This window comes from Ranitomeya imitator, chromosome 1, assembly GCF_032444005.1.
Source record: "Ranitomeya imitator isolate aRanImi1 chromosome 1, aRanImi1.pri, whole genome shotgun sequence".
Classification (NCBI taxonomy): domain Eukaryota; kingdom Metazoa; phylum Chordata; class Amphibia; order Anura; family Dendrobatidae; genus Ranitomeya; species Ranitomeya imitator.
Genome location: NC_091282.1, coordinates 254,892,553 through 254,919,311, shown reverse-complemented (window position 1 = coordinate 254,919,311; position 26,759 = coordinate 254,892,553). Strand labels below are relative to the sequence as shown.

At 43.2% G+C, this 26,759-nt stretch overlaps 1 protein-coding gene across 3 annotated transcripts in view; it reads left to right on the top strand.

The window, feature by feature from the left end:
- Positions 1-26,759, top strand: part of MPHOSPH9 (M-phase phosphoprotein 9) — a 157,834-nt gene that overhangs the window by 91,272 nt on the left and 39,803 nt on the right. For all 3 annotated transcript variants that reach the window (XR_011318923.1, XM_069755848.1, XM_069755842.1), the window contains exons 10-16: positions 9,908-10,347; positions 14,489-14,644; positions 16,812-16,899; positions 18,958-19,173; positions 20,820-20,867; positions 21,900-21,964; positions 23,406-23,507. Coding sequence is in view for 2 of the 3 variants with exons in the window: in XM_069755848.1 (XP_069611949.1) it covers positions 9,908-10,347; positions 14,489-14,644; positions 16,812-16,899; positions 18,958-19,173; positions 20,820-20,867; positions 21,900-21,964; positions 23,406-23,507 (1,115 nt within the window). In the remaining variant the exon portion in view is untranslated. The remainder of the gene's footprint in view (positions 1-9,907; positions 10,348-14,488; positions 14,645-16,811; positions 16,900-18,957; positions 19,174-20,819; positions 20,868-21,899; positions 21,965-23,405; positions 23,508-26,759) is intronic.

Genomic DNA, 26,759 nt, shown 5'->3' with positions numbered 1-26,759 from the left:
GGGCACACTGACTGCGGGGAGTATGGAGCGGGCGCCGGGCACACTGACTGCGGGGAGTATGGAGCGGGCGCCGGGCACACTGACTGCGGGGAGTATGGAGCGGGCGCTGGGCACTGACTGCGGGGAGTATGGAGCGGGCGCCGGGCACACTGACTGCGGGGAGTATGGAGCGGGCGCTGGGCACTGACTGCGGGAAGTATGGAGTGGGCGGCGGGCACTGTGACTGCAGGGGAGTAGGGGAGGGACTAATCGGACTGTGCCCGTCGCTGATTGGTCGCGGCAGCCATGACAGGCAGCTGGCGAGACCAATCAGCAACGCTGGATTTCCGTTACGGAAGTTGAGGACAGAAAGACGGAAGTAACCCGTAGGCAATTATATATATAGATTAGATACAAATAGATAGTGCGACTATACACAGCAGTGTCACCTATATAACGTATATACATTAGTCTGTACATTATATAGGTGATACTGCAAATGTTGCATACACGTTATATAGGCGATACTGCTACTGCTGTATATAATGATAGTATCACCTATATATCATATATACAGCAGTCTATATTCATTATATAGGCAATACTGCTACTGATGTGTATATACGTTATATATAGGTGTTACTGCTGTGTATATATGTACGTGTGTGTGTGTGTGTGTGTGTGTGTGTATACATACACACACACACACACCAGTATCACCTACATAACGACATATATACACAGAAGTATCACCTATATACACATCAGTAGCAGTATTGCCTATATAATGTGTATAGACTGCTATATATGCATTATATAGGTGATACTGCTGTATATAATCACTATACCACTATAATGCATGTATAGCACTCTATATCTTATATGGGTGACACTGCTACTTATGCGTATATACCTTATATAGGTGACACTGCAATGTGTGTGTATATATATATATATATATATATATACACATACACATATACATACACACACATTGCAGTGTCACCTATATAAGGTATATACGCATAAGTAGCAGTGTCACCCATATAAGATATAAAGTGCTATACATGCATTATAGTGGTATAGTGATTATATACAGCAGTACCACCTATATAATGTATATATAGCAGTCTATACACATTATATAGGCAATACTGCTGTATATACATTAAAAAAAATCATCTTGGGACTCACCCAGGTCCCTGAGATGGGGGGAGGTCGGGAGGATGAAGAGCTGAGGTGGGTCGGGTGTCGCGTCCTGGCCAGCGTTGGCAGTGAAGAGGAGGAGAGGATCATCCCAGGGCCCAGGCATTGGTGAGCAGTCTTCTCTGACGCTGGTGCAGGCCGGCCAGCGTCAGACACCGTCTATGCGCGCGCGGCTTTTTGAAATATCACCATGTGCGCGCGCGCGCGCGCGCATGGTCTCCTGCTTGCCCACTCTGACTGATGGGCAGCAGACGAGCACGCGCAGGAATGAGGACCGCGGCCGTGCTCGCACACTAGTGCGGGCCGCGCGCGCGCCTGGTCTCCTGCTTGCCCGCTCTGACATGGGCAGCGCAGCAGCCGGCAGACGAGCACACGCAGGAACAAGGACCGCGGCCGTGCTCGCACACTAGTGCGGGCCGCCGCGGCACTTGTCAGAGCAGGCAACGCGCGCACATAGGGCCGGCTGGAGGGATGCGGCGCGCTATGTATTAAAATAGCTGCTGCTCCTCCAGCGGCCCTGTGTACCTGCTCAGGCACCGGCCCGGGGGGCAGATGCATTCCTGCCACCCGGCCCAGTCCGCCCCTGAGCAGGAGTTCAGGGTAGTAGCAGCAGAAAGTCAATAAGAAGCAGAAAGATGTCAGCAAGACACCTTCCAACCAGGAGCTCAGAGATTGCTTCACTCAGTTAGACTGAGCACACAAAATACTCAGCAACAGGAAGCTGCACAGGGCCAGGTATATATAGCAGGTCCAATCAAGCTCAATCAGGGTGGGGACAAATCAGCAGGGCAGGTGATGATCTCTATCTCAGACGAAGTTTATATGGTTTCAGGCAGAAGTCAAGCAAGTTCCAAATAGCTCACCAAGCAAAGGAACAGACTAGCAAACAAAGAGTCGCAGGTTCAAATCCTAACAATATTCCCCTCTTAATGGCGGCCTCTGGACGCAACTTGCCCAGGCTTTGCAGGATACCGCTGATGAAATTGTCTAATCAAACGGGGAGCATTGACATTGCCTACCGGTTCCCATGAATTTTCTTCCGTGTCGTAGCCCTGCCATTTGATCAAATATTGTAAACCATTTCTATGAAGTCGAGAATCCAAGATCTTCTCCACCACAAACTGCTCCTGTCCGTCCACTTCAATTGAATCAGGAGGCGGAGGGGATCGCTGTGGGAATGGATTGGCTGTGGTGGCTTTCAACAAAGACACGTGGAATACGGGATGAATCTTCATTGATTTTGGTAGCTGTAAACGAACAGCCAATGGACTCACAATCTCATTGATTTTGTATGGTCCCACAAACTTCTGTCCTAATTTAGGAGAAGGAATCTTCAGTTTCAAATTCTTAGTGGATAACCACACTCGATCTCCAATCCTAAACGTGGGAGTGGGTCTACGATACCTGTCAGCAGCTTTTTTATATTTCTCCTGAGCTTCCCTTAATGTGTCTTTCAGGACATTCAGATTTTTTTGTAGGAGAGAGATTCTTTCTGCGACTGCTGGTATTAATGGCACCACAGGATTCTTGGGAAGGATGTTTGGATGATATCCAAGATTTGCAAAAAATGACGTCTGTTTCGTAGAGGCATTCTGTGAGTTGTTGTATGAAAACTCCGCAAATGGCAACAAATCTACCCAGTCATCTTGCAGATGGCAAATATAGCAACGAAGATACTGCTCCAGCGTCTGATTCGTACGTTCTGTTTGATCGTTAGATTGCGGATGATAAGCGGTTAACAATCGTACCTTGATGTCTAGTGCTGAGCACAGACTGCGCCAAAATTTAGATGTAAATTGTACACCTCGATCTGAGACGACTTCATCTGGCACTCCGTGGAGGCGAAAAACATTGCAAATTATCAGATCAGCTGTATCTTTTGCTGAAGGCAGACCTGTACACGGGATAAAATGCGCTGCTTTCGTAAGTCAATCCACTACTACCAGAATGGATGTTTTTCCCTTGGAATCAGGTAGATCCACTATGAAGTCCATTGAAATCGATCCCCATGGCCGTGTTGGAATGGCAAGAGGCTGCAGTAGTCCCATAGGAGATACACGTGGGGTCTTATGTCTGGCACAGATGTCACAAGACTTAACGTACTTCTTCACGTCTTCTTGAAAGTTCGGCCACCAAAAGAAACGTGACAAAAACTCCTGCGTTTTCTGTACCCCTTTATGCCCTGCAACTTTAGAGTCGTGCACTAGTTGTAGAACTTTAACCGAGCTGCTTCTGGCACATATAGTCGTCGACCATCAGTCCATACTTGATTTTTGAAAAATAGGTGTACGTCCCCTGATGAACGTGATAGAAAAGAGTCTGTTTCGTATGCTGCTTTCAGATCTTCCAGCAAATCTCCATCATGTATTACTCCCACGATTTTAGTATCGGCCACAATAGGCTTGGGTTTTGTTACGAGGTTAACATCACTTGAAAACATTCGGGATAATGCGTCTGCCTTCTTGTTGCGGGAGCCTGGTCGATATGAAATTACAAAATTAAACTGATTCAGAAACAGACTCCAACGGGTCTGCCGAGGAGAGAGGCATTTTGCAGACCTGATAAACTCTAGATTGCGATGATCAGTCAACACCAAAATTTGCTGTGCAGCCCCTTGAAGATGATGTCTCCACTCTTTGAATGCTGATATAATGGCGAGCAATTCTTTATTACCCACGTCATAGTTCTTTTCGGCTAAGGACATACGTTGTGAGAAAAATGCACATGGATGCAGCAACTTCTTTTCCCCTGTCCTCTGTGCGGTCGGTGCTATCCTCTCTCAATCTGAGGCATCCACCTCAATGATGAATGCCAATTCTGGGTCAGGATGGCGTAATATGGGAGCCGTCGTGAATTTCATTTTTAAACGAGAAAATGCTTCTTGCGCCTGTGGAGTCCAGATGAAATTTGCTCCTTTTTTTGTCAGTTGCGTGATGGGTGCCACAATTTCTGAAAATTTTTTTAATAAAACGTCTGTAAAAGTTGGCGAACCCCACAAAACGCTGGACCTCTTTCACATTTGTAGGGATAGGCCACTCTGTGATAGCTTGCGTTTTCTTAGCATCCATCCGTAATCCTTGAGGTGAAATGATGTATCCGAGGAACTGGATCTCTTCTCGATGGAATTCACATTTTTCTAATTTAATATACAATGAATTCTCTCTTAAACGTTCTAGCACTCGTCTTACGTGCGTCTGATGTTCTTCCACAGAGTTAGAAAAAATCAGGATGTCATCTAGATAAACGACCATGAACTGGTCCAACAGGTCTCGGAAAATATCATTCACCAAGTGCTGGAAAGTAGCTGGAGCATTGCAAAGTCCGAAGGGCATCACTAGACTCCCAAAGTGTCCATATCGGGTACGGAAAGCTGTCTTCCACTCATCCCCAGGTCTTATACGTACTAAGTTATATGCCCCACGTAAATCTAACTTAGTGAAGATCTTCGCACATCGCACCTTTTCTAGGAGTTCCGGGATCAACGGTAAGGGATAACGATTTTTAATCGTCACTTTATTAAGCTCCCTGTAGTCCACTACTGGCCGAAGTGTTCCATCCTTCTTTTTAACTAAGAATATTGGAGCTCCAGCAGGAGAGGATGATGGACGAATGAATTTTTTGTTTAGATTTTCTTCAATAAATTCTTTGAGAGCCTTTAGTTCAGGAGCTGCTAGAGGGTAGATAGTTCCAAATGGTATAGCCGCCCCCGGGAGTAGCTCTATTGGGCAGTCGTATGGTCGATGCGGGGGAAGGGTATCCGCCCCCCTCTTGTCACAGACATCTAGAAAATCTTCATACACCGCTGGTAGCTGAGGTAATTCTGAATTCTGGGCTGTTTCTAATGTTGACTCACTTGGAACTTCTTCCCGAACGTCCATTACGGGGAAACTGATCTTTTTCATCTCCCAGTCGATGCAAGGATTTTGCTTCTGTAACCAGGGCAGACCTAAAATAATGGGAAAATGTGGGGAAGAAATAATTAGGAATGTCAACATCTCGCGGTGCTGTGGCTCAATATAGATCTCCAAAAGTCCTGTCTCATGGTCCACTGGCCCCGAATTCAGTGGAGATCCATCTACTGTCTCCATCACAATAGGTGAACGTCTTTTCTGCACATCTATGCCATGTTTTTGAGCAAACGCAGGATCCATGAAAGTCCCGCTGGCCTCAGAATCGATCATGGCTGATGCGGTGATCCACATGGAGTTGACCTTCAGTTTAATAGTTATAAAATAATGCGATTCTCGGTTCTCTTTCCTAACATGTGGAGCTATGGATGATATAGACTGGATCTCATCCTTAGCATAGTCAGTCTCTGAAATGTAAGACTCATCGTCGGAGGAGTCAGGGTCCATATTGGCCGCCACCATTTTTCGTGAACGGCTTGTGGGACGACTTGGACAGTTAATGAGAAAATGTCCTGCTTCCCCGCAGTACAGACATAGATTCTCTTAAAATCTTTGTTCTCTTCGTTCTGCACTCGCTCGTCTTTGGATCGCGCCTACTTGCATCGGTTCTGATTCTGTATCCCGGGGATTCCGGCTAGGCATTTCTTTGATGACCGATGGCAGGGAAGGGTTATATGAGTTTGTTGAGCGATTCATGGAATTCCACTTCTCTTGTCGTCGTTCAGACAGACGGGTATCAATCCGGACGCAATGTTTGATGAAATCATCCAAATCTGAAGGGGTCTCTCCACGGGCAAGTTTGTCCTTTACTGCACTAGAAAGTCCTCTTTTAAAGAAGGTTACTTTTGCTGCATTATTCCATTCAGTGTCGACGGCCCACCTCCTATACTCCATAGCATATTCTGCGACGGGACGCTTGCCTTGTCATAATGCCAGCAACGTTGATTCAGCTGTAGCTGCACGATTTGGGTCATCAAACATCTGCTGCATCGCCCGAATAAACTCATTCAAATTGTCTAAACGTGCGTCCCGAGTCTCAATCAGAGGATTCGCCCAAGCGATCGCTTTGTGGGTTAACAGCATAATGATGCATAACACCGGGAACTGATTAGGATGTGTATCGAAGAACAGATAGCATTGGTTCAAAAATCCACGAAATTTATCTCTATCACCTCCAAAATGAAACGGTGGCAATTTAGGGGGCCTGTCAGACGCTGAGACGGAAGCTTGTCCTTCTAGCTGAGTAATTCGGACAGTCAACACCTGTACCGTATTCTGCAAATCTTGGATAGTTTGTTGGAGATTCTGGACATTATGGTCGTTTTGTATAATAAATGCGTCCATCCGTGCTTTTCCATTCATCTGTTCGCCGTGCAGATTGGACATTGCACCCTGCAGTTTTCTGACACGTGTCTCCATAGTTTCTGCCCCAGCGGCCTCCATTTTTGGGCTGAGTATCCTGTCACGTTACTGGCGATACAGGACTGAAGGTCAGTGGCCGAAGTAGATGTATACAAGTGACCGGACTGTGGAAATACCTCGGGAGATGCAATATATGGCAGTGGCAGTTCAATATATCCGCAGATGCAGGGACCAGCCCGAGCCAGGGCCGGCTTGGATCACACACGTGCACAAAGTCCGTATGAGCAGCAGGAGTTCAGGGTAGTAGCAGCAGAAAGTCAATAAGAAGCAGAAAGATGTCAGCAAGACACCTTCCAACCAGGAGCTCAGAGATTGCTTCACTCAGTTAGACTGAGCACACAAAATACTCAGCAACAGGAAGCTGCACAGGACCAGGTATATATAGCAGGTCCAATCAAGCTCAATCAGGGTGGGGACAAATCAGCAGGGCAGGTGATGCTCTCTATCTCAGACGAAGTTTATATGGTTTCAGGCAGAAGTCAAGCAAGTTCCAAATAGCTCACCAAGCAAAGGAACAGACTAGCAAACAAAGAGTCACAGGTTCAAATCCTAACACTAGTGGTCTGTATGTGACACCTATATTAGGATCCATACTAGGAGACATAGGGACAGCCGACGGTGAGTGGGGGCGCCAATCTCGTATCTGTGTTTAGGGTGCCAACCTCCACTGATAGGTAGGCAGTACTAAGAGGTATTGTTTGGCAGGGTTATCCCAGAGTGCACAGTTGTGTGTTTTATGTGTTTATCTGGTTGTATTTGTGGCATGGTTTTAATTGGTATATTAATTAAAAGCTATATTTTATCTGTGTTATCTTTAGTACATAAAGGGTTCCTATTGGTATAAACTACGTGTCAAGCTGGGTCAGAGTCGCAGGACTTGGGTTTTTCAACAGAATAATGATCAAAAACACAGCTTAAAGTATCGAAAAATTGAGCCAAGCAATTATATAATAAACTGGGTTCAGTAGTTCAGTGCAATGTGTGCGGTAAATGTTTTATAATTTGGGAAAGTTCTGAAATGTCCTATAAATGTCTGATCAATTCCTGAGTTGAGATGAATTTGTGCTGCTCTTTATGTACATGCTCAGTAGTGAGGCCGTGCTGTGGAGTCTGAGTTGGAAGTCAGAGAAATTGAGGAGTCAGCATAGGTGATTTGGTTACCAACTCCACAGCTCTGGTTACAGAAATCATTTGTTTTCAGTGATTGCCTCAAAGGTCGTGCAACAAAATATTAAGTTGAGGGTACAATCCAATCAGAATTCAAAAGCAATGTCTGAATTTCATTAGTTAATATTCAGTAACTTTAACATACGGGTACTAAAAAGTTTATCACGTCTGTAATCACATTTATTAGTCTATAAGCCAACAATTTATCCTCCATTCTAAAGCTGCACCAAAATACTTTTTAGCTGTCTTTTTCTCTGGTGAATTTAAGGGGAAAAAAAAAGTTAGCGTCAAGCATGATGGAGAATCTGTGCAGGTTTTGTGATGTATAGGATAAAAGTGCACCAATCACCAGTCTTTGGCTGTCCCTTTTTATTTAAAGGAGCACTACCACCCAGGCTGTTAATATCAGCTCACAGCTGTTTCCTTAGGCCATGTTCACACTATGCGGTTTTTACTGCGGAACCGCGGCGATTTTGCCGCTGCGGGTCCACAGCTGTTTTCCATGCAGGGTACAGTACAATGTTACCCTATGGAAAACAAAAACCGCAGTGCACATGATGCGGAAAAACCCGAAAAAAAACGCGCTGAATTGCTGCGGAAAAAAAGAAGGACCATGTCACTTCTTTGTGCAGAATCGCAGCGATTCTGCACCCATAGAAATGCATTGATCCGCTTACTTCCTGCATGGGGCTGTGCACACCATGCGGGAAGTAAGCGGATAATGTGCGGGTTATACCCGGGGTGGAGGAGAGGAGACTCTCCTCCAGGCCCCGGGAACCATATTTGTGTTAAAAAAAAGAATTAAAATAAAAAATAATGTTATACTCACCTCTGAAGTCTCAGCGCTGCACGCGGCCGTCCGGTCTTAGGTTTGCTATGCGACCAGGACCTTCGGTGACGTCGCGGTCACATGACCGTGACGTCACCGAAGGTCCTGGTAGCACAGCATCTTTGGAACCGGACCGCCGCCTGCAGCGCCGAGGAGATCGGGACGTCAGAGGGTGAGTATATCATCATGATTTTATTATTTTTAACACTACTATTGATGCTGCATATTGCTGCATATGCAGCATCAATAGTAGGGGTAAAATCCCGCAGCGGAACCCGCAGCGGAACCCGCAGGACAAACCGCGATAAATCTGCAGGGATAACCGCAGCGGGTTTGCCCTTCAGATTTATCAAATCCGCTGCGGGAGAACCCGCAGGACAGAACGCATAGTGTGAACATGGCCTTAGCCTTTACTGGTCATTATAAGGGAGACCCCCCCACACAAAGATGACGTGAGTCCCCTCTATATTTACTAACCAGTAAAGGCTATGCAGGTCTGTTGTTCTTAGTCTGGGAAGCTGCAATATCCATGGCCTCGTCCTAGGCTATTAATATTAGCTTGCAGCTGTCTGCATAGTCTTTCCTGGTTAGTAAATACAGGGGGGACCCCATGTCATTTTTTTGGGGGGTCTCCCCTATAATAACCATTAAAGGCTAAGCAAACAGCTGTGATCTGATATTTGTAGTCTAGGAACCTTTATGGCTATTGGCCCTTTCCCAGAATATTAACATCATCCACCAGCTGTTAGCTTTCCCTCAGCTGGTTAGGAAAACTACGAGGGACCCCACACCGTCTTATTTATTTAAAAAATAAATACAAGAATAGAAAAATAAGCACACAAAGCACTGATAAATCACACTGACATATTTCTATCTATCTATTGATCTATCTATGTTCCTCGTTTCTATCTATCTCTATCTTTGAACATTTTTTAATGCATAAAACTGTTTAATTTCTATGCTACATTTCATTCCATACGTGTCACACTGACAGCACATGAACACATGGATGGCACACGGACATGGACCACAGATTTCACCAGTATTGTTTTTCCAGTACGGAAATCAACAGGACATGTTAAGTGGGCCTTAGAGTTCTATTAACCTGTAGATTAACCCCATATCTGAAGGTTAATATCACTTGAAGATGTGACAGGTTCCATTTAATGATTAGTATTTGATTGTAAATGCCAGCTATAAAGGCTGTCTGACAGTCTCCTAACCTCTGTATGTGCATTCTTAGTGAAGCAAGATGGTACTGTCATAGTGATATTTTCCCTTTATGTATTACACTATAAATTGTGCTAAATAAAAAATATGGTTTAGAAATAATCTTCAAAGAATATGGTTGATCTGGGCAAAAGGCTGAAATCATGTTCTGTCTGCCTCTTATTAGGTATTGACGTTGGATCCAACGCTACATAGAAAACCTTCTCACAATGCAATACTTTCCAAAGCTGCTACTCATTGTGGTGAAAGCTACGCAGCCCCTGTGACGCCTGACTCCATTTTAGAAAATCTTTCTTACAATCCAGATGATGAAGAGACTGCTTCCAATGCTTCATCTTTGTTGGTCGATTCATCACACAGGTCTCCCCAGTGTCTGGCAGTGGGAGATAAGCATTGGAAAGCTACCAGATACAAAGTGAAGGAAAATATAGACTACCAGCTGTGTCATGGAGACGCTAGCAGCGATGAAAGAATGAACTGTACTGAGGATGAAGCCAACAGTTTGGCTTCATCTCCAATATCTCAATCACCGGTACCGGCTGCAGAGAAAAATATGCCTTGCCCTTCTGGCATTTATTCAATGGAGCATCCTGTAGTGCTCTCCAAGTAGGTGCTGTGTATGTACTGATTATTGATCCGAGAGTAATCAAAGGCTTGTCAACCCAAACTGATTATTGATCAGGTCCAAAAGAGTACATGGATGCTGTAAACGTTAAGCAACTAAAAATTTGCTCCCAGGCAAGAAAAGCTCCATGATTCTGCTTGCTAAATATCATTATTTTCGTTTTCATGGAGGCTCACTTTCTTAAGATTTGTATAGTTGTAACCCTGGTTGTTCGTATGAGATCGTTATAAGAAAATTAATTTTTTAAGTTAATAGGTCATATGTTGTATTACTATGGCTATTCTGCCTGGATCTCTACTTGAGATGGCGGACATAGTTGTCCGAGTCAAGTGCTGCTTTTACTAAACTTGCTTAAAGGGTTAGTCTACAAAAATTCATTTTCTAGGGAATAACTTGCTGATTGCTGGGGGTCTGACAGCTGAGACCTGCATCGATCTCAAGAATGAAGTGTAGGTGTGCATGCTCAGTCTTCGCTCCATTCATTGTCAGTGGGACATCCGGAAAAAGCCAATCATTGTTCTTGAGTAATTTCAGCAGTCCAATTGACAGTAGATGGAGTAAAGGCCGAGCATGCTCACCTCCGCTCCATTGAAGATGGGGCTGCAGAGCCCGGTTCTTGAGGTTCAAGAGCCCTGATCTGGATAGATGGGGGGTCCTAAAGGTTGGACTCCTAACAAATATCAATCCCATGCATAGAGGATTGCTTTTTTTAACAATATCCCTTTATCATTTAAATAAACATTACAATAACCATTGTATTGTAGGCACATGAAGTATATAATGCAATTGGTAGGCAGTATCAAATAGGTACAATTATTTTTTTTAGACCACTGGAAATATTTAATAGAAAAATAAACAGGAGGGGTATAATAAATGGGGGTGTTGTTCTTGTAATATTTTGTGCTAATGATGAAGACTCTCACTTTATGGCACTCCGGTGAGTGGAACAATGTGATGGCAAATTGTCATGGAAATGTATTAATATTATTATTATTTATTTATATAGCACATTGATTCCATGGTGCTGTACATGAAAAGGGCTTACATACAAATTACAGATATCACTTACAGTAAACAAACTAACAATTACAGACTGATACAGAGGAGAGATGACCCTGCTCTTGCGGGCTTACATTTTACAGGATGGTGAGGAAGAAGACAGTAGGTTGGGGGGTTGCAGCAGCTTCAGTGTTGGTGAGGCGGTAGCTCCGGTAGTGATGAGGAGGCAGCGGAGTCAGGTTCTTCAACGTATCCACCTTTTGCTTTGATGACTGCTTTGCACACTCTTGGCATTCTCTTGATGAGCTTCAAGAGGTAGTCACCGGGAATGGTCTTCCAACAATCTTGAAGGAGTTCCCAGATATGCTTAGCAATTGTTGGCCCTTTTGCCTTCACTCTGCGGTCCATCTCACCACAAACCATCTTGATTTGGTTCAGGTCTGGTGACTGTGGAGGCCAGGTCATCTAGCTTAGCACCCCATCACTCTCCTTCTTGGTCAAATAGCCCTTATACAGCCTGGAGGTGTGTTTGGGGTCCTTGTCCTGTTAATAAAAATAAATGATGGTCCAACTAAACGTAAACCGGATGGAATAGCATGCCGCTGCAAGATGCTGTGGTAGCCATGCTGGTTCAGTATGTCTTCAATTTTGAATAAATCCCCAACAGTGTCACCAGCAAATCACCCCCACACCATCATACCTCCTCCTCCATGCTTCACGGTGGGAACCAGGCATGTAGAGTCCTTCCGTTCACCTTTTCTGCGTCACACAAAGATGCGGTGGTTGGAACCAAAGATCTCAAATTTGAACTCATCAGACCAAAGCACAGATTTCCACTTGGCTAATGTCCATTCCTTGTGTTCTTTAGCCCAAACAAATCTCTTCTGCTTGTTGCCTGTCCTTAGCAGTGGTTTCCAAGCAGCTATTTTACCATGAAGGCCTGCTGCACAAAGTCTTCTCTTAACAGTTGTTGTAGAGTTGTATCTGCTGCTAGAACTCTATGTGGCATTGACCTGGTCTCTAATCTGAGCTGCTGTTAACCTGCTATTTCTGAGGCTGGTGACTCGGATAAACTTATCCTGAGAAGCAGAGGTGACCCTTGGTCTTCCTTTCCTGGGGCGGTCCTCATGTGAGCCAATTTCTTTGTAGCGCTTGATGGTTTTTGCCACTGCACTAGGGGACACTTTCAAAGTTTGCCCAATTTTTCAGACTGACTGACCTTCATTTCCTAAAGTAATGATGGCCACTCCTTTTTCTTTACTTAGCTGCTTTTTTCTTGCCATAATACAAATTTTAACAGTCTATTCAGTAGGACTATCAGCTGTGTATCCACCAGACTTCTGCACAACACAACTGATGGTCCCAACTCCATTTATAAAGCAAGAAATCCCACTTATTAAACCTGACAGGGCACACCTGTGAAGTGAAAACCATTCCCGATGACTACCTCTTGAAGCACATCAAGAGAATGCCAAGAGTGTGCAAAGTAGTCATGAAAGCAAAAGGTGTCTACTTTGAAGAACCTAGAATATAAGACATATTTTCAGTTGTTTTACACTTTTTTGTTAAGTATATAATTCCACATGTGTTAATGCATAGTTTTGATGCCTTCAGTGTGAATGTACAATTTTCATAGTCATCAAAATACAGAAAAATCTTTAAATGAGAATGTGTGTCCAAACTTTTGGTCTTTACTGTAGATGGAGGAGACAGGTTATAGATGGTCTTGTAGGTCAGTATTCGTAATTTCAACTGGATACGCTGAGAGAATGGGAGCCAGTGAAGAGATTTGCAGAGAGGGGAAGCGGAGGAGTAGCGAGGAGAGAGATGAATTAGTCAGGCAGCAGAGTTAAGGATGGACTGGAGAGGTGCGAGTGTGTTAGCAGGGAGGCCACAGGATGTTGCAGTAGTCGAGGCGGGAGATAATAAGGGCATGCACAAGCATTTTAGTATATTGAGGAAAGGACGGATTCTGGAAATATGTTTGAGCCGGAGGCGACAGGAGGTGAAAAGAGCTTGGATGTGCGGTTTTAAGCACAGGGCAGAGTCAAGGGTTACTACGAGGCAGCGGACTTCTGGTACAGGGGAAAGCGTGATGTCGTTAAAGGGAACCTGTCACCCCCAAAATCGAAGGTGAGCTAAGCCCACCAGCATCATGGGCTTATCTACAGCATTCTGTAATGCTGTAGATAAGCCCCCGATGTATCCTGAAAGATGAGAAAAAGGTTAGATTATACTCACCCAGGGGCGGTCCCGGTCCGGTTCTGGTCCAATGGGAGTCGCGGTCCGGTCCGGGGCCTCCCAGCTTCTTACGATGACGTCCTCTTCTTGTATTCACGCTCCGGCGCAGGCGTACTTTGTCTGCCCTGTTGAGGGCAGAGGAAAGTTGTGCAGTGCACAGGCGCCGGGCCTCTCTGACCTTTCCTGGCGCCTGCGCACTGCAGTACTTTGCTCTGCCCTCAACAGGGCAGACAAAGTGCGCCGGAGCCGCGGCGTGAATACAAGAAGAGGACGTCATCGTAAGAAGACCGGACTGCGACTCCCATTGGACCAGAACTGGGCCGGAACCGCCCCTGGGTGAGTATAATCTAACCTCTTTTTCTCATCTTTCAGGATACATCGGGGGCTTATCTACAGCATTACAGAATGCTGTAGATAAGCCCCTGATGCTGGTTTGCTTAGCTCACCTTCGATTTTGGGGGTGACCAGTTCCCTTTAATGGTGATAGATAGGTCAGGTAAGAAAGATCTGTGAGATGGAGGAAAGATGATAAGTTCAGATTTGTCCACATTGAGTTTGAGGAAGCGAGAGGAGAAGAAGGATGATATGGCTGATAGACACTCCGGGATTCTGGACAGCAGAGAGGTGACGTCTGGGCCAGAGAGGTAGATCTGAGTGTCATCAGCATAAAGGTGGTACTGGAATCCATGGGACTTTGAGTTATCGCAGGCCAAGTGTATAGATTGAGAAGAGTAGGGATCCTAGATCAGAGCCTTGGGGGACTCCAACAGAGAGAGGGCTCGATGAGGAGATAGTGTTGGAGTGGGAGACGCTGAATGTGCGGGATATAATTTCATTTTTTTTCTTATCTTATTCTGTGTTTTTATTTTTCTATTTTTAAAGTGTCCGGCGAAGTTTAAGAGAAAAGCATGCTCGGCACTTGTCAGATCTAAAAGACTACTATGAGTCAGAGATCATTAATCTAAAGCAACAACTTCTTGCAAATAATAAGTCCACTTCTACCGAAGACCTGATGAAGATCAACAGTCTCACTGAGAGGTAATGCCTGTATTTTGTATTATTATTAGTGAAGATTTATTTGCGTAATGCCACTGATATCAAATAGTTGTATTAACTGGCCATACACAAAAATGGGAGATCCGGCAATTTTGTTGGGACTAGTGGAACATGTAATGTGTATATTAATCTCCAAAATCTTTGACGGCAGCAGATGTCTTAATCAAGCAGATGAATTTCAGGCAGTGCTAATCTGCCGCCAGAGGTTTTGGAGCAGCTCACTGCACCATTCCTACTGGGACTGTATGTGCAATTGACTGAACCAATCGTGCATGTATATGAGTAGTCAGTAGAGATAGCGATTCGCCAATCAAGATTTCAGCCGCCAGCTGTCCGATGTGTATGGATAGCCTCAGCCTATCTTTTTTTTTTTCTCTTCCAATATTTTCACAGACTTTTTTAACTACAGAAAAGTAAATGTCACAACATACCTTTGGTATATTTTCTAAACGTTGCAAAATTAAAGGATTTGTCTCATTAGAATGCAGCGGAGTTTTCCAAGGAATCTGAGTGTATATATCACACTGCCACCTGAATGACAGTCCTTGTAAAACAAGGATGGCTCTGCTCTGGCTTCTTGGGAGGGCTCCAATCTATGATGTCCATTTGCACTATGCCAAATTGTCTTTATGCGACAGACATTTTTAATAGATCAGAAAAAAAATATTTTATTGATCACATGTTTTTAAAACCGAAGGCTTTTTAACCCTGTGCAACAATTTTCATTGCGCAGACTTTTCTTTTCTGTAGCCTCCATTTTTATTTTATCTATGTATAAATGTTATTCTGTTTGAAAATCAGTTTTGAATTTAAACACTTTTTACTAAATGTTGAAACACTATTGGCAGTTATTAAATCTTTCATATGACGTAATGTTCTTAAAGCGTTCCTGTTCTTCATAATAAAAATGTCACATTAGATGCAAAATGCATTCCTGGTGTTCTCTTTATTCTTTTTGGTATGGTTCCATCAGTTCTCGTTCCTCTGGAAGTCAGGGGCACTCCACCATGCTCTGAGCTGATCCAGAAGGACCGTGCCTCTATCCAGACTATTCACATTGTTCTTGTAGAATGATACACTCTCTCTACATTTAGAAGGAGCAGACAGGAGCATGGGAGGGTGTCTCAGATTTCCAGTATATGCATAGAGAATGCTGTTAGCCATCAAGAGAGGTCTAGGAACAAAAAGAATTAAAGCAGTTGTCTAATAACTTGTTCCTATCCAATGAGACCTGCACTGAGTAGCAGATTGGGGAACTTATATCCCTGTTACAAAATGGCGTGGCATGTCAGATGCCTGACCGGTGCGCCACTCTATGAGGCAGCCTGAAAAAGCAAAGTGCTTCCATAGGGAATGCATGGAGCAGCAGTCTAGTTTCTAATAGGGATAAAAGTGCCCCATTCTGCTTATCAGTGTTGGTCCCAGTGGTTGAACCCCCACCGATTTCCCCCCCACACACACTGATCCACAAGTTTCTATCCTGTGGATTGGTGACAATTTGTTTTCACTGGTCAATCCATTTAAGAGGTTGACACCAGTTATTTCAACTATGCATGCTGCATTTATTGTGACATTTATATGGTGAGGTGCAGGGTCATTTTTAATCTATTTTAGGGTTTGTGCAGACGACCGTTTAACTCAGACCAGTGCTATCTGTTGTTTTGATGGTTGGCAGTCGCCCTGATGATATTCTATGAGGCCATGCACATATCCGATAATTTTGAAACATGCAAAATTTGCCTCTGATTATCAGATTGCAGTCTGCCATTTGAGTCTATAGGTCTGTGGAAAACATCAGACTGCACTCGGATAACATCCGATTTTCACAGACAGACTGAATGGAGAAGGTGGAGAAACTTCTTTTTCTTTCCTCCACCTCCAATAAAATCAGATCACCTTCTGATCAGTCTGATCATAGTGGGATTAGCATAATCGGACCGAATTTCTCAGTGAGTGAAAAACAAGCCTGTGACCCTAACCTTAAATTGAATTAGTTTTCTTTGATTAGCAAAAATTGAGCTAAAGCAAGTAAATGACATAAAACATGCCATTACGTAACTAATAAATCCCTTGTTGCTCCAGTTTTATGATCTGTATGAATAGAAAAATTCTCCCCGTACTCTTCCACTGAGCTTTATTCCTTATGTAGATGTGCCCAACTGGAAGGAGCTTTAACTGAAGCAAGTAAACGAATCCATGTACTTGAGAACCAAAAGCGAGAACTTGAAAGCCAAGTAGTAAGTATGTTCTGTGTGATAGCGTCATCATTATCTAGTTCATGGCAAATCAGTATACCGGATATACTCAAGTATAAGCCGACCTGAGTATAAGCCGAGGCACCTACTTTTGTCACAGAAAACTGGGTAAGCTTATTGACTCGAGTATAAGCCGGGTCTGCATTGTCCCCTCATCCCTGTCCTATACTTGGCTCCCCCCATCGCTGTTTTGGTATGAATGCCTCCCCATCCCTGTCTGCATGCCTCCCCTTCCCTGCCATTGTATGCATGCCTCCCCTTCCCTGTCTTGGTATGGATGCCTCCCTATCCCTGTCTGCATGCCTCCACTGTCTCTGTCATTGTATGCATGCCTCTCCTTTCCTGTCCTGGTATGAATACCCCCCTGTCCCTGTCATTGTATGCATGCCTCCCTTTCCCTGTCCTGGTATGAATGCCCCCCTGTCTCTTTCATTGTATGCATGCCTCCCCTTCCCTGTCCTGGTATGAATGCCCCCCTGTCCCTGTCATTGTATGCATGCCTCCCCTTCCCTGTCCTGGTATGAATGCCCCCCTGTCATTGTATGCATGCCTCCCCTTCCCTGTCCTGGTATGCATGCCTCCCCTGTCCCTGTCATTGTATGCATACCTCCCCTTCCCTGTCCTGGTATGAATGCCTCCCCTGTCCTTGTCATTGTATGCATGCCTCCCCTGTCATTGTATGAATGCCCCCCCTTCCCTGTCCTGGTATGAATGCCTCTCCCGTTCCGTTCCTGTATGCATACCTCCCCCTTCCATATCCTGGTATGAATGCCTCCACATCTCTGTCTGCATGCCTCCCAGTTCCGTCCCTGGATGCATGCCTCCTTATCCCCTATCCCTGTGTGCATGTTTCCTATTGAAAAAAAACCCATCATACTCACCTACCTGCGCGCCCTGGGTGCTGGCACTGCATCTTGTTCCGGCTGCCGACGCCTGTCTGCAGCTCTTCCTGTGCTCAGCGGTCACGTGGTACCGCTCATTAAGGTGATGAATATGCGCTACACCCCTATGGGAGTGGAGATGCATCCATATTTATCACCTTAATGAGCGAGTATGATGTGTGTGCTGGCACCCGCTGCTCTACCGCCCCACTGGCTTTCTGTACTGTGACTCGTGTATAAGCTGAGGGGGGCGTTTTCAGCACAAAAAAAATGTGCTAAAAAACTTGGCTTATACACAGGTCTACAGTATCCGCATTAACCCAAGCAATGGCTTCTCCTCTCCAGCTCCATCAAGAAGCCAAAAGGCTCAGAGTGGTTTAGATACTAATTATATATCTTATTAACATCCCTTCAACAAATCTCCCTAATGTTTTCTCCATTGTATTAACCCCTTCATGACCTTGGGGTTTTCCGTGTTTTTTTTTTTTTTTTTGCATTTTTGTTTCTTGCGCCCCTTCTTCCCAAAGCCATAACTTTTTTTTATTTTTCTGTCAATATGGCCGTGTGAGGGCTTGTTTTTTGCGAGACGAGTTGTACTTTTGAACAACACCATTGGTTTTACCACATCGTGCATTGGAAAGTAGGGGAATAAAGTAAAAAAAATTGCAATTCCCCAATAATTTTTTTTTTTACCATGTTCGCTAAATGCTAAAACTGACCTGCCATTATGATTCTCCAGGCCATTAACGAATTTGTAGATACCAAACGTGTATAGGTTCTTTTTTTATTTAAGTGGTGAAAAAAACACAAAAAACACGCCATATTCAGAGACTCGTAGTGTCTTTGTTTTTTGAGATATAGAACTGCGTGAGGGCTTATTTTTTGCATGCCGAGCTAAAGTTTTTATTGATACCATTTTGGGGTAGATACGATGGTTTGATTGCCTCTTACTACATTTTATTGCAGTGTTTCAGCATCCGAAAAAACGTAATTCTGGTATTTAGATTTTTTTTTTTTTTACCGATGAACTTACAATAATCTGATCGCTTGTGCTACATAGCAGGGCTGGGTGGAATCTGGGAACAGAGCTTTAGCTTTCCTGGTGGATTATTTTATAGCTCGCTACAGAATAGGCTTATTTTTGTGTTTCTAACAATAGGCTGAATGGAGGGAACAGTGCCACACAACCAATGGCACTTCAAAGGATCTACAAGAAAAAATTGAGGAAATGAGATCAAGGAGTAAAGAAAAAGAAAATGCGATCAGCAGATTACAGTATAAACTCAAAGAAGCTGAAGAATTGCTTCAGAAAACTATTAGGCAGTCAGATGACAAAGAAGCTCGGATCAAACAAGAACATAAAATGTTTCAAGATGTAAGTTCAAACTATTGCAGCTACATAATAGTTAATTTCAATATCTCACATTTTTATATTTGCAAACCTTCTAAAAACTGTTTGTGTTGCTCATAGCTCCACGTTAGTCTTAACGTTTTGCCTTACTTTGTAGCTCACGCTCTACTATTCCCAAAACCACAGAAAATAACAGTATGCATCATTCTGTATTGTAAAAACTCTGTTAATAAAAGTGTTTTAAAGGGAACCTGTCACCCCGAAAATCGCGGGTGAGGTAAGCCCACCGGCATCAGGGGCTTATCTACAGCATTCTGTAATGCTGTAAATAAGCCCCCAATGTTACCTGAAAGAGGAGAAAAAGACGTTAGATTATACTCACCCAGGGGTGGTCCCGCTGCTGGACCGGTCGGATGGGCGTCTCTGGTCCGCTGTGGCGCCTCCCATCTTCATTCCATGATGTCCTCTTCTGATATTCAGCCACGGCTCCGGCGCAGGCGTACTTTGTCTGCCCTGTTGAGGGCAGAACAAAGTACTGCAGTGCGCAGGCGCCGGAAAGGTCAGAGAGGCCCAGCGCCTGTGCACTGCAGTACTTTGCTCTGCCCTCAACAAGGCAGACAAAGTACGCCTGCGCCGGAGCCATGGCTGAAGATCAGAAGAGGACGTCATGGAATGAAGATGAGAGGCGCCGCAGCGGACCAGAGACGCCCATCCGACCGGACCAGCAGCGGTACCGCACCTGGGTGAGTATAATCGAACGTCTTTTTCTACTCTTTCAGGTAACGTCGGGGGCTTATCTACAGCATTACAGAATGCTGTAGATAAGCCCCCGATGCCGGTGGGCTTACCTCACCCGCGATTTTCGGGGTGACAGGTTCCCTTTAAGGTTTAGGAGACCCAGCAGCTCTGGAAGTGAAACTTAAAGGGGTTGTCTGAAACTGACACATTGATGTCTGGGATAAAACACTTTGAGTTGCACAACATTTTTGCAACTTTTCACAGTTGCTCAAAAATTCTGCAACTTTTTGCATTTTTTACATCAGTCCTGACAAGATCCCATAAAGTGTGTGGAGCATGGACAGATGTGGTCTCAGATTAATGGCCTACAGAAATTTCCTTCAGATAGATCAGGGGTGGGGAACCTCAGGCCCCAGGGCCATTTACGGCCCTCGATGACCTTTTATCTGGCCCCCGGGTAGATTCTCAGGGACCGCACTCTTGGGCAGGGAGCTGTATTTTGATTACAACCAGCTCATTAATTTCTTATTCCGCTGTTAGCACACACACGCAGTGTTCACTACTGAACACTGAAGGACATGCAATGAAAGATTACGTCCTGAAACCAGTGCCAGAGTCAGGATGCACTTTGTGGATGGAGTTTGTACGGCCCCGAAAGATGGTATAAATATCCAAATGGCCCTTGGTAGAAAAAAGATTGCCCACCCCTGAGAAAGACCATCAATGTGTCATCTCTGGTCAACCCCTTAAAGCTAGCAGAACCAAAATCTATTTTCCATATATTGCACAGATTTTGGTAAATATTACTTTAGTAGCCTATCCCATAAAACTTGCATTCCTCCATGTTACATTGCTTTCAGCTGAACTGATTGTTCATTAAGGAAGTTCCATTGCTGCAGTATTTTTAGCCAACATTTGTTGTTTTTTTCCAGCTTTTATTGGAATATGAATCGCTTGGGAAGGAACATGAAAGAGTAAAGGTAATGTGCTTTTCTCTTTTATACTTCAGATCTATTTTTCATTTTTTGTTTATTTGTTTTTCACTAGTCATACACATTTGTATAATAGATAATTGATGTTAAGCAACAGAAAGTGTTACCTTTTTAGCCAATAAATCTGTATTATAAAGAAGTAGCGTCATGTACAAGTGATATAAAGGTAAATGTCACACTCTTATTACTTTGGTGTGAGAAAAAAGCTAAAGTTAAAGAATTATACCTGGAACTTTTATGTCTGGGCAATTTTGTTTTATAATAGAGTAACAAAGTCATAAAAAATCAAAATGAAGCTTTCACAAGTAGCATTCTAATGTCAGAACAGGAGCCCGTGAGCATGTGCAATAGAAGCTCCGCCGCTTTGACCTGGAGATCCTTGTATTGTTATTCAGAAAGATGGCACACAGAAGGGTGAGCGGCCCCTACTAACCTCAGCGTCTCCATTATTAGTGGAGCACATCTTCCTACGTATGAAGGAGAGCGGAGCTTCGTACTGCACATGCTCAGAGGCCCCATCCTACCATTGTAGGGCAGGTTTCGCTCAGTGAAACAAGGCAGGAGCCATTTTAATCTTATAGTGATCACTTCTCTGGACAAAATGATTGTGATTTGCTAATTAAGTGAATTTAGGAATTTATTTGGAATGACAATTCCTTTAGTTGGTTTTTTTCTACTCCCAGAGAACCCCTTTAACAACCTTTTTGTCCTACTGTAGACAGGGTTCACTTCATGCAGTTGTGCTACTACCAGATATAGGACAGTGAGGATGAGGAAGGACATGTCTGATTTTCCTGGACACAGAGATTTATTTCTGTGAGTTTTAATTGTACCGTGACTGCTGTTTGTCAGACAGCGACTCTGAAAGCATTGAGTGATTTATCTATAAATCCCTGTGTGTATCACAAACTATTTTTCCTTTCTCTTAAATTCTGCATTTTTATGTCTGTACAGCGCCTAAAAGCAGCAGCGTTTAACAATCTATGTAATACCCGTGTCATATTATGCTCTTCTTTCCAGGATACTCTTAGTATAACAGAGAACACATTATGCAATGCACATAGCGAAGTGAATGAGCTCAGAAGGTATTTTTATATATATATCTTTGTATGTTCATCTCATAAGCCTGTCTTTTTGTGTATGTGCGCACGGCATTTTTTTCACATGAATTTTGCAAAGAATCTGCTTTAAAAACCACCACAAAAGCGCCATATAAAATGACCAAAACGATATTGTTGTACATGTGTTCTTATGTCACATCCTTTAACTGTTTCGAGCTTTGGAAACCTTAACGCGGTTAAAAGAAATGACATGCTCTTTACAATGTAGAGTAAAAGACGCTGGCGGCGGAGCCGGTCCAAGAATGATGGTGAGGCCGCCGGCATTTTCCTGAAGCAACTTCACCTGGGAAATCTCGGCAGCTGTACCAGTGTTTAAAGCAGGGGTGTCAAACTGCATTCCTCGAGGGCTGCAAACAGGTCATGTTTTCAGGATTTCCTTGTACTGCACAGGTGATAATTTAATCACCAACTCATTATTTGTGTAGGTGATTAAATTATCACCTGTGCAGTACAAGGAAATCCTGAAAACATGACCCGTTTGCAGCCCTCAAGGAATGCAGTTTGACAACCCTGGTCTAAAGGACACCGTGTGCACATAGCTTTACGGTACACTTACAGAAGTTTTTTATAGGCTGGTTTCAGGCGTTTTCATAGAGAAAACGCCTGAAAAAGCAGCCAGAAAGCACTCCAAAGAATCTTTCTATTAATTTTTATATAAATACATCTTTCTGTTTATATAGTCAGGGTTTTATTTATTTATTTCCCTCATTTATATAGCACCATTATTTCCATAGCACTTTACACCACTTGAGCATCTTTTAACTACTTGGGGTTTCAAAAATAGAATATAGTTAAAGGAAATGTGCAGACTATTTATCAGGCATTTTCCGCTAGGAAGCTGCTTCATACTTTACAATAGAAATTAGTGCGAACACCTATTCCTAGGCGTTTTCTTCATTGCCTAATGAATTTTTTTTTTTTTTTTAAAAAGCATCCAGAAAAAGTTGAAAAGTAAAACCCTGGTGGAAAAAAATAACAAAAAAGTAAATCCGAAAACGACCAAAAAAAGCAAAAAAAAATTCTAGCCATTTCAGTATTAAACAGCTGGTTTTGATCACGTTCATTCTGGGCTTGGAGTATGTATCCCTAGCAATTTCTGATTTCTTGTATAAGGGAGTAAAATCAGATAGTAGGAAACCCCCATTCCTACGTTGTTCAGCAAGGATTTACCAACAGAAACCGCAACTTGCCAAATCATGTTTCCCTCATTTTTCGCTGGGTGGGTCACCATTAGGGTCTTTAGAAAGAAACTGGTAATAAGCATATGGATGTATAAAATGCATAAGAATTCACTGATGATGTCTACTTCAATAAATTGTTAAGTAGGGGCTTGAGGTGACTGCAGGAGAGCTGTGTACTGCGGACTGAATTGAGTTACCGTGTTCTCATTTTCTGGGTGAAACAGGGCAGTTTTGAAACTGGAAACACAAATTAAACAACTGGAGCACGGCGACATGGTGGCGTTACATCACCGAGGTGAAGGCCAGTTGTGGTCGCCCAGGCCAAAGTAAGTCTTTTTTTTTTTTCTATTTTTTTTTTTATTACTTATACACCGTTTTACATACTGAGTGTGCAGGGTGTCCTTAAAGTTTGGACATCTAGTCAAAAATACATATTTCAAGAAGTGAAATTTATTAACAACATTGCCTGTTGGGTATGGGTTGGACTTACCTCATGAGCCCGCACCATACACCTTCTACTGACTTGTGCTGTACATATATGACGCATGTTAGTAAAGAGTTAAAGACTGCACATAAAATACTGCTACCTCCCAAAGCCGGTTCTGATTAAAAAAATAAATCTGTAATTTCGCCTGAGCGTAAGAGCTGTCTTGAGCACATACCCTTATAAGTTGCTAGCTATTGAACCCGTTCTACACCCGGGTGGCGAGCATTTTTATTGGTACGTTTATACAGTGTCTTCAATAAATCGGCGCCAGAGATCGCGGTATGTGCACTCTCTGACTCCAGCGACATTTTATTGACGTAATGTACTACAACATCAACATAGCAGTGCACACACGCTGACCATAGGCATAACGGCGATTGCCGGCGCGTGCGCACTGCTATATTGACGTCGTAGTAGAATTCTTCAATAAAATGGTGCCGGAGTCAGCGCGTGTGCATACCATGCTATCCGGTGCCATTTTTTGTGAAGACTGTCTGCTAATTCACATATACAGTGTCTTCAATAAAATGGCTCTGGAGATTGCGGTATGTCCATTTTATTGAAGTAATGCAAATAAAGCAGTAATGTGGTATGTGCCTGCGCTGATTCCGGCGCCACACTGCGCAGAAAGACGCATCCACCATTATGTATAAGATCAAGTGCACCTTATAGGTTATATAAAGTTCAATGAGCATTATGCTTTACAGTAGGTATCAGCTAGGGGAACTGTCTAGTGGGGAAAAAAGAACAAAGTGGCATCAATAGAGCCAATGAGGGTCAAAGTGAGCAGTATACAAGTAAAGGTAAAAATACCAATTGGTATGCACAGATTCCCGCGCCAACACACCTTACTGCGCTTCACCAGCGATATCACCTGAGTGGTTGTGAGTCATAATTATTAAAGGTGAATCAGGTGACACTGTGATTGGTAGCTTGTACCATAAAAATAAATAACGGGGGCTCACAACCATCCCCATAGTTTGTAAGCTTGCGAGCAGGGCCCTCACTCCTCCTGGTATCTGTTTTGAACTGTATTTCTGTTATGCTGTAATGTCTATTGTCTGTACAAGTCCCCTCTATAATTTGTAAAGCGCTACGGAATATGTTGGCGCTATATAAATAAAAATTATTATTATCCTGGACTTTGTATTTTTTTAACCTTTAGTTGTATGCTGCTCAGTGTGATCCTCATTAGCTAATTTGCTTATTTTACTTTGCTCTTTTTTCACTAGACGGATTTCCTAGTTGCTATCTACTGTCATGTAAACCATAAAGCTTGTTGTACTTCATTGCTGTGTGCATTTAATATAACCTTTAAGATTGTACATGTGTATTTATACATTTGTTTAGCCGCTTATTTATTTCACTGTCATACGTTTTTCTTGTGTCTGTGTATTTCTCTTGTTTTTAATGATATTTAACTCTATATCGATAACCAGTGTCCATGTACGGTGGCCAAGTGCTATTCTTGTATGGCACGAGCTATTGACCTGAGCCTGCTTCATACAGTGCATGTATTGGCTTGGTTACATGTCTGGCACCCTGCAGTAACTGATGCAAGTGGATCTGAAAAGCGTCATAGCGGCATTTCGAAGTCTTCAGGATGGCAGCTGTAACTTCTGACAACCACTGGCTCCCTGCACAATGTGATCGTAGGGTGCTGATCGGTTACTATGATAGCCAGGGCCTTCTGAAAGCTTCTATGTCTACCATGTGAGATCTAGCCCCATGAAGACCAACCTTGGGCTAGGCTTCATTGGAGAACATCTATTTTACAATACACTGCAATATTATTGCACTACTTAGGCAATCAAGAGATCACAAGTTTAACTCCAAGGAGACCAATATAAAAATGAAAAAAAAAATCTAAAATTTTAAATTGACCCCCTTTTCCCCAAATGTTGGGGATTTTTTTAACAAATTTGGTATGGCAGCATGTTTAATTGCTCAAACCAATAAAAATTATTAAAACATTTAGCCCATATGGTGAACGCTGAAACTGGTAAAAGAAAAAACGAAACTTTAAGGAGCTTTTTTTTTTTCAAACTTCCTGTTGTTTTTTTCCACCATAGAAATAAAAATAATGAAAGTTTGATATTGTGTATTTGTACTGACTTTAAAAAAGCATCTTGTGTGGTCATTTTACAGCACAATGAACACCATAAAAGCATCCCTACATTTGCAGTTTTTCACCATTTCACAGCCCTTGGGTTTTCTTTTTCTATTATTTAATACATGGTATGGTAAAACAAATGGTGGTTTTTTTCAAAACTACCATTTGTACAACAGAAAAACAAGCCTTCATACAGCTACGTCGACGGAAAAATAAAGTTATCGCTCTTGGAAGAAGGGGAGGGGGAAAAAAACAAAACGCAAAAACAAAAAATTGTGAAAAGAGGTATTCTCAGGTTTAGAATATATCCCCTGTACATGAACTAGGGGGATAACTTCCCAACCGCTCAAGGCCTAACTGCTGGGGCCCTCCCCAATCCTGAGAAAAGCGGTGGTCGATAATGCTCACTACCACTCTATTCATTCTTCTTGGAGTGCTGAAGACCATCCAAGCGCTGCGTTCGGTTCCCTCCAGCGGTCCCATTAGGAATGAATGGAGTAGCAATCTGCATTGTCGATCACTGTTCCATTCAGATGGGGCTCTTCTGAGTTCCTGTTCTCAGGATCGGTGAGGATTCTCACAGTCAGACCCCAAGTCATCGGGAAGTTTTTCCTTATACAACAGATAATTTCCAAATTTGAGAATACCCTTTTAAGGGGTTAATATAATATATTAAAACTTAAAGGGCCTGTACCAAGTCTGGAAGCTATCCCTTAGCCATAGAATAGGTGATAACTGCCTGATAGCTGGGGGTCCGACCACTCAAGAATGCATGGAGCGGAGGTGCACATGCTCGACCTCCATTCCATTTAGACAGGGTTATTTTAAGCCAACTTGGCACAATCCTTTCAATATAGAACTATAGATTTGATGTACTCACTGTGTACACGTGAAATCCGTTTTGTTTTGCATGTTTGCGCTGAGTGACATGTTGAATATTGCTGTAGGTGGTAACATTAGGATTCTCTATCGGCGAAA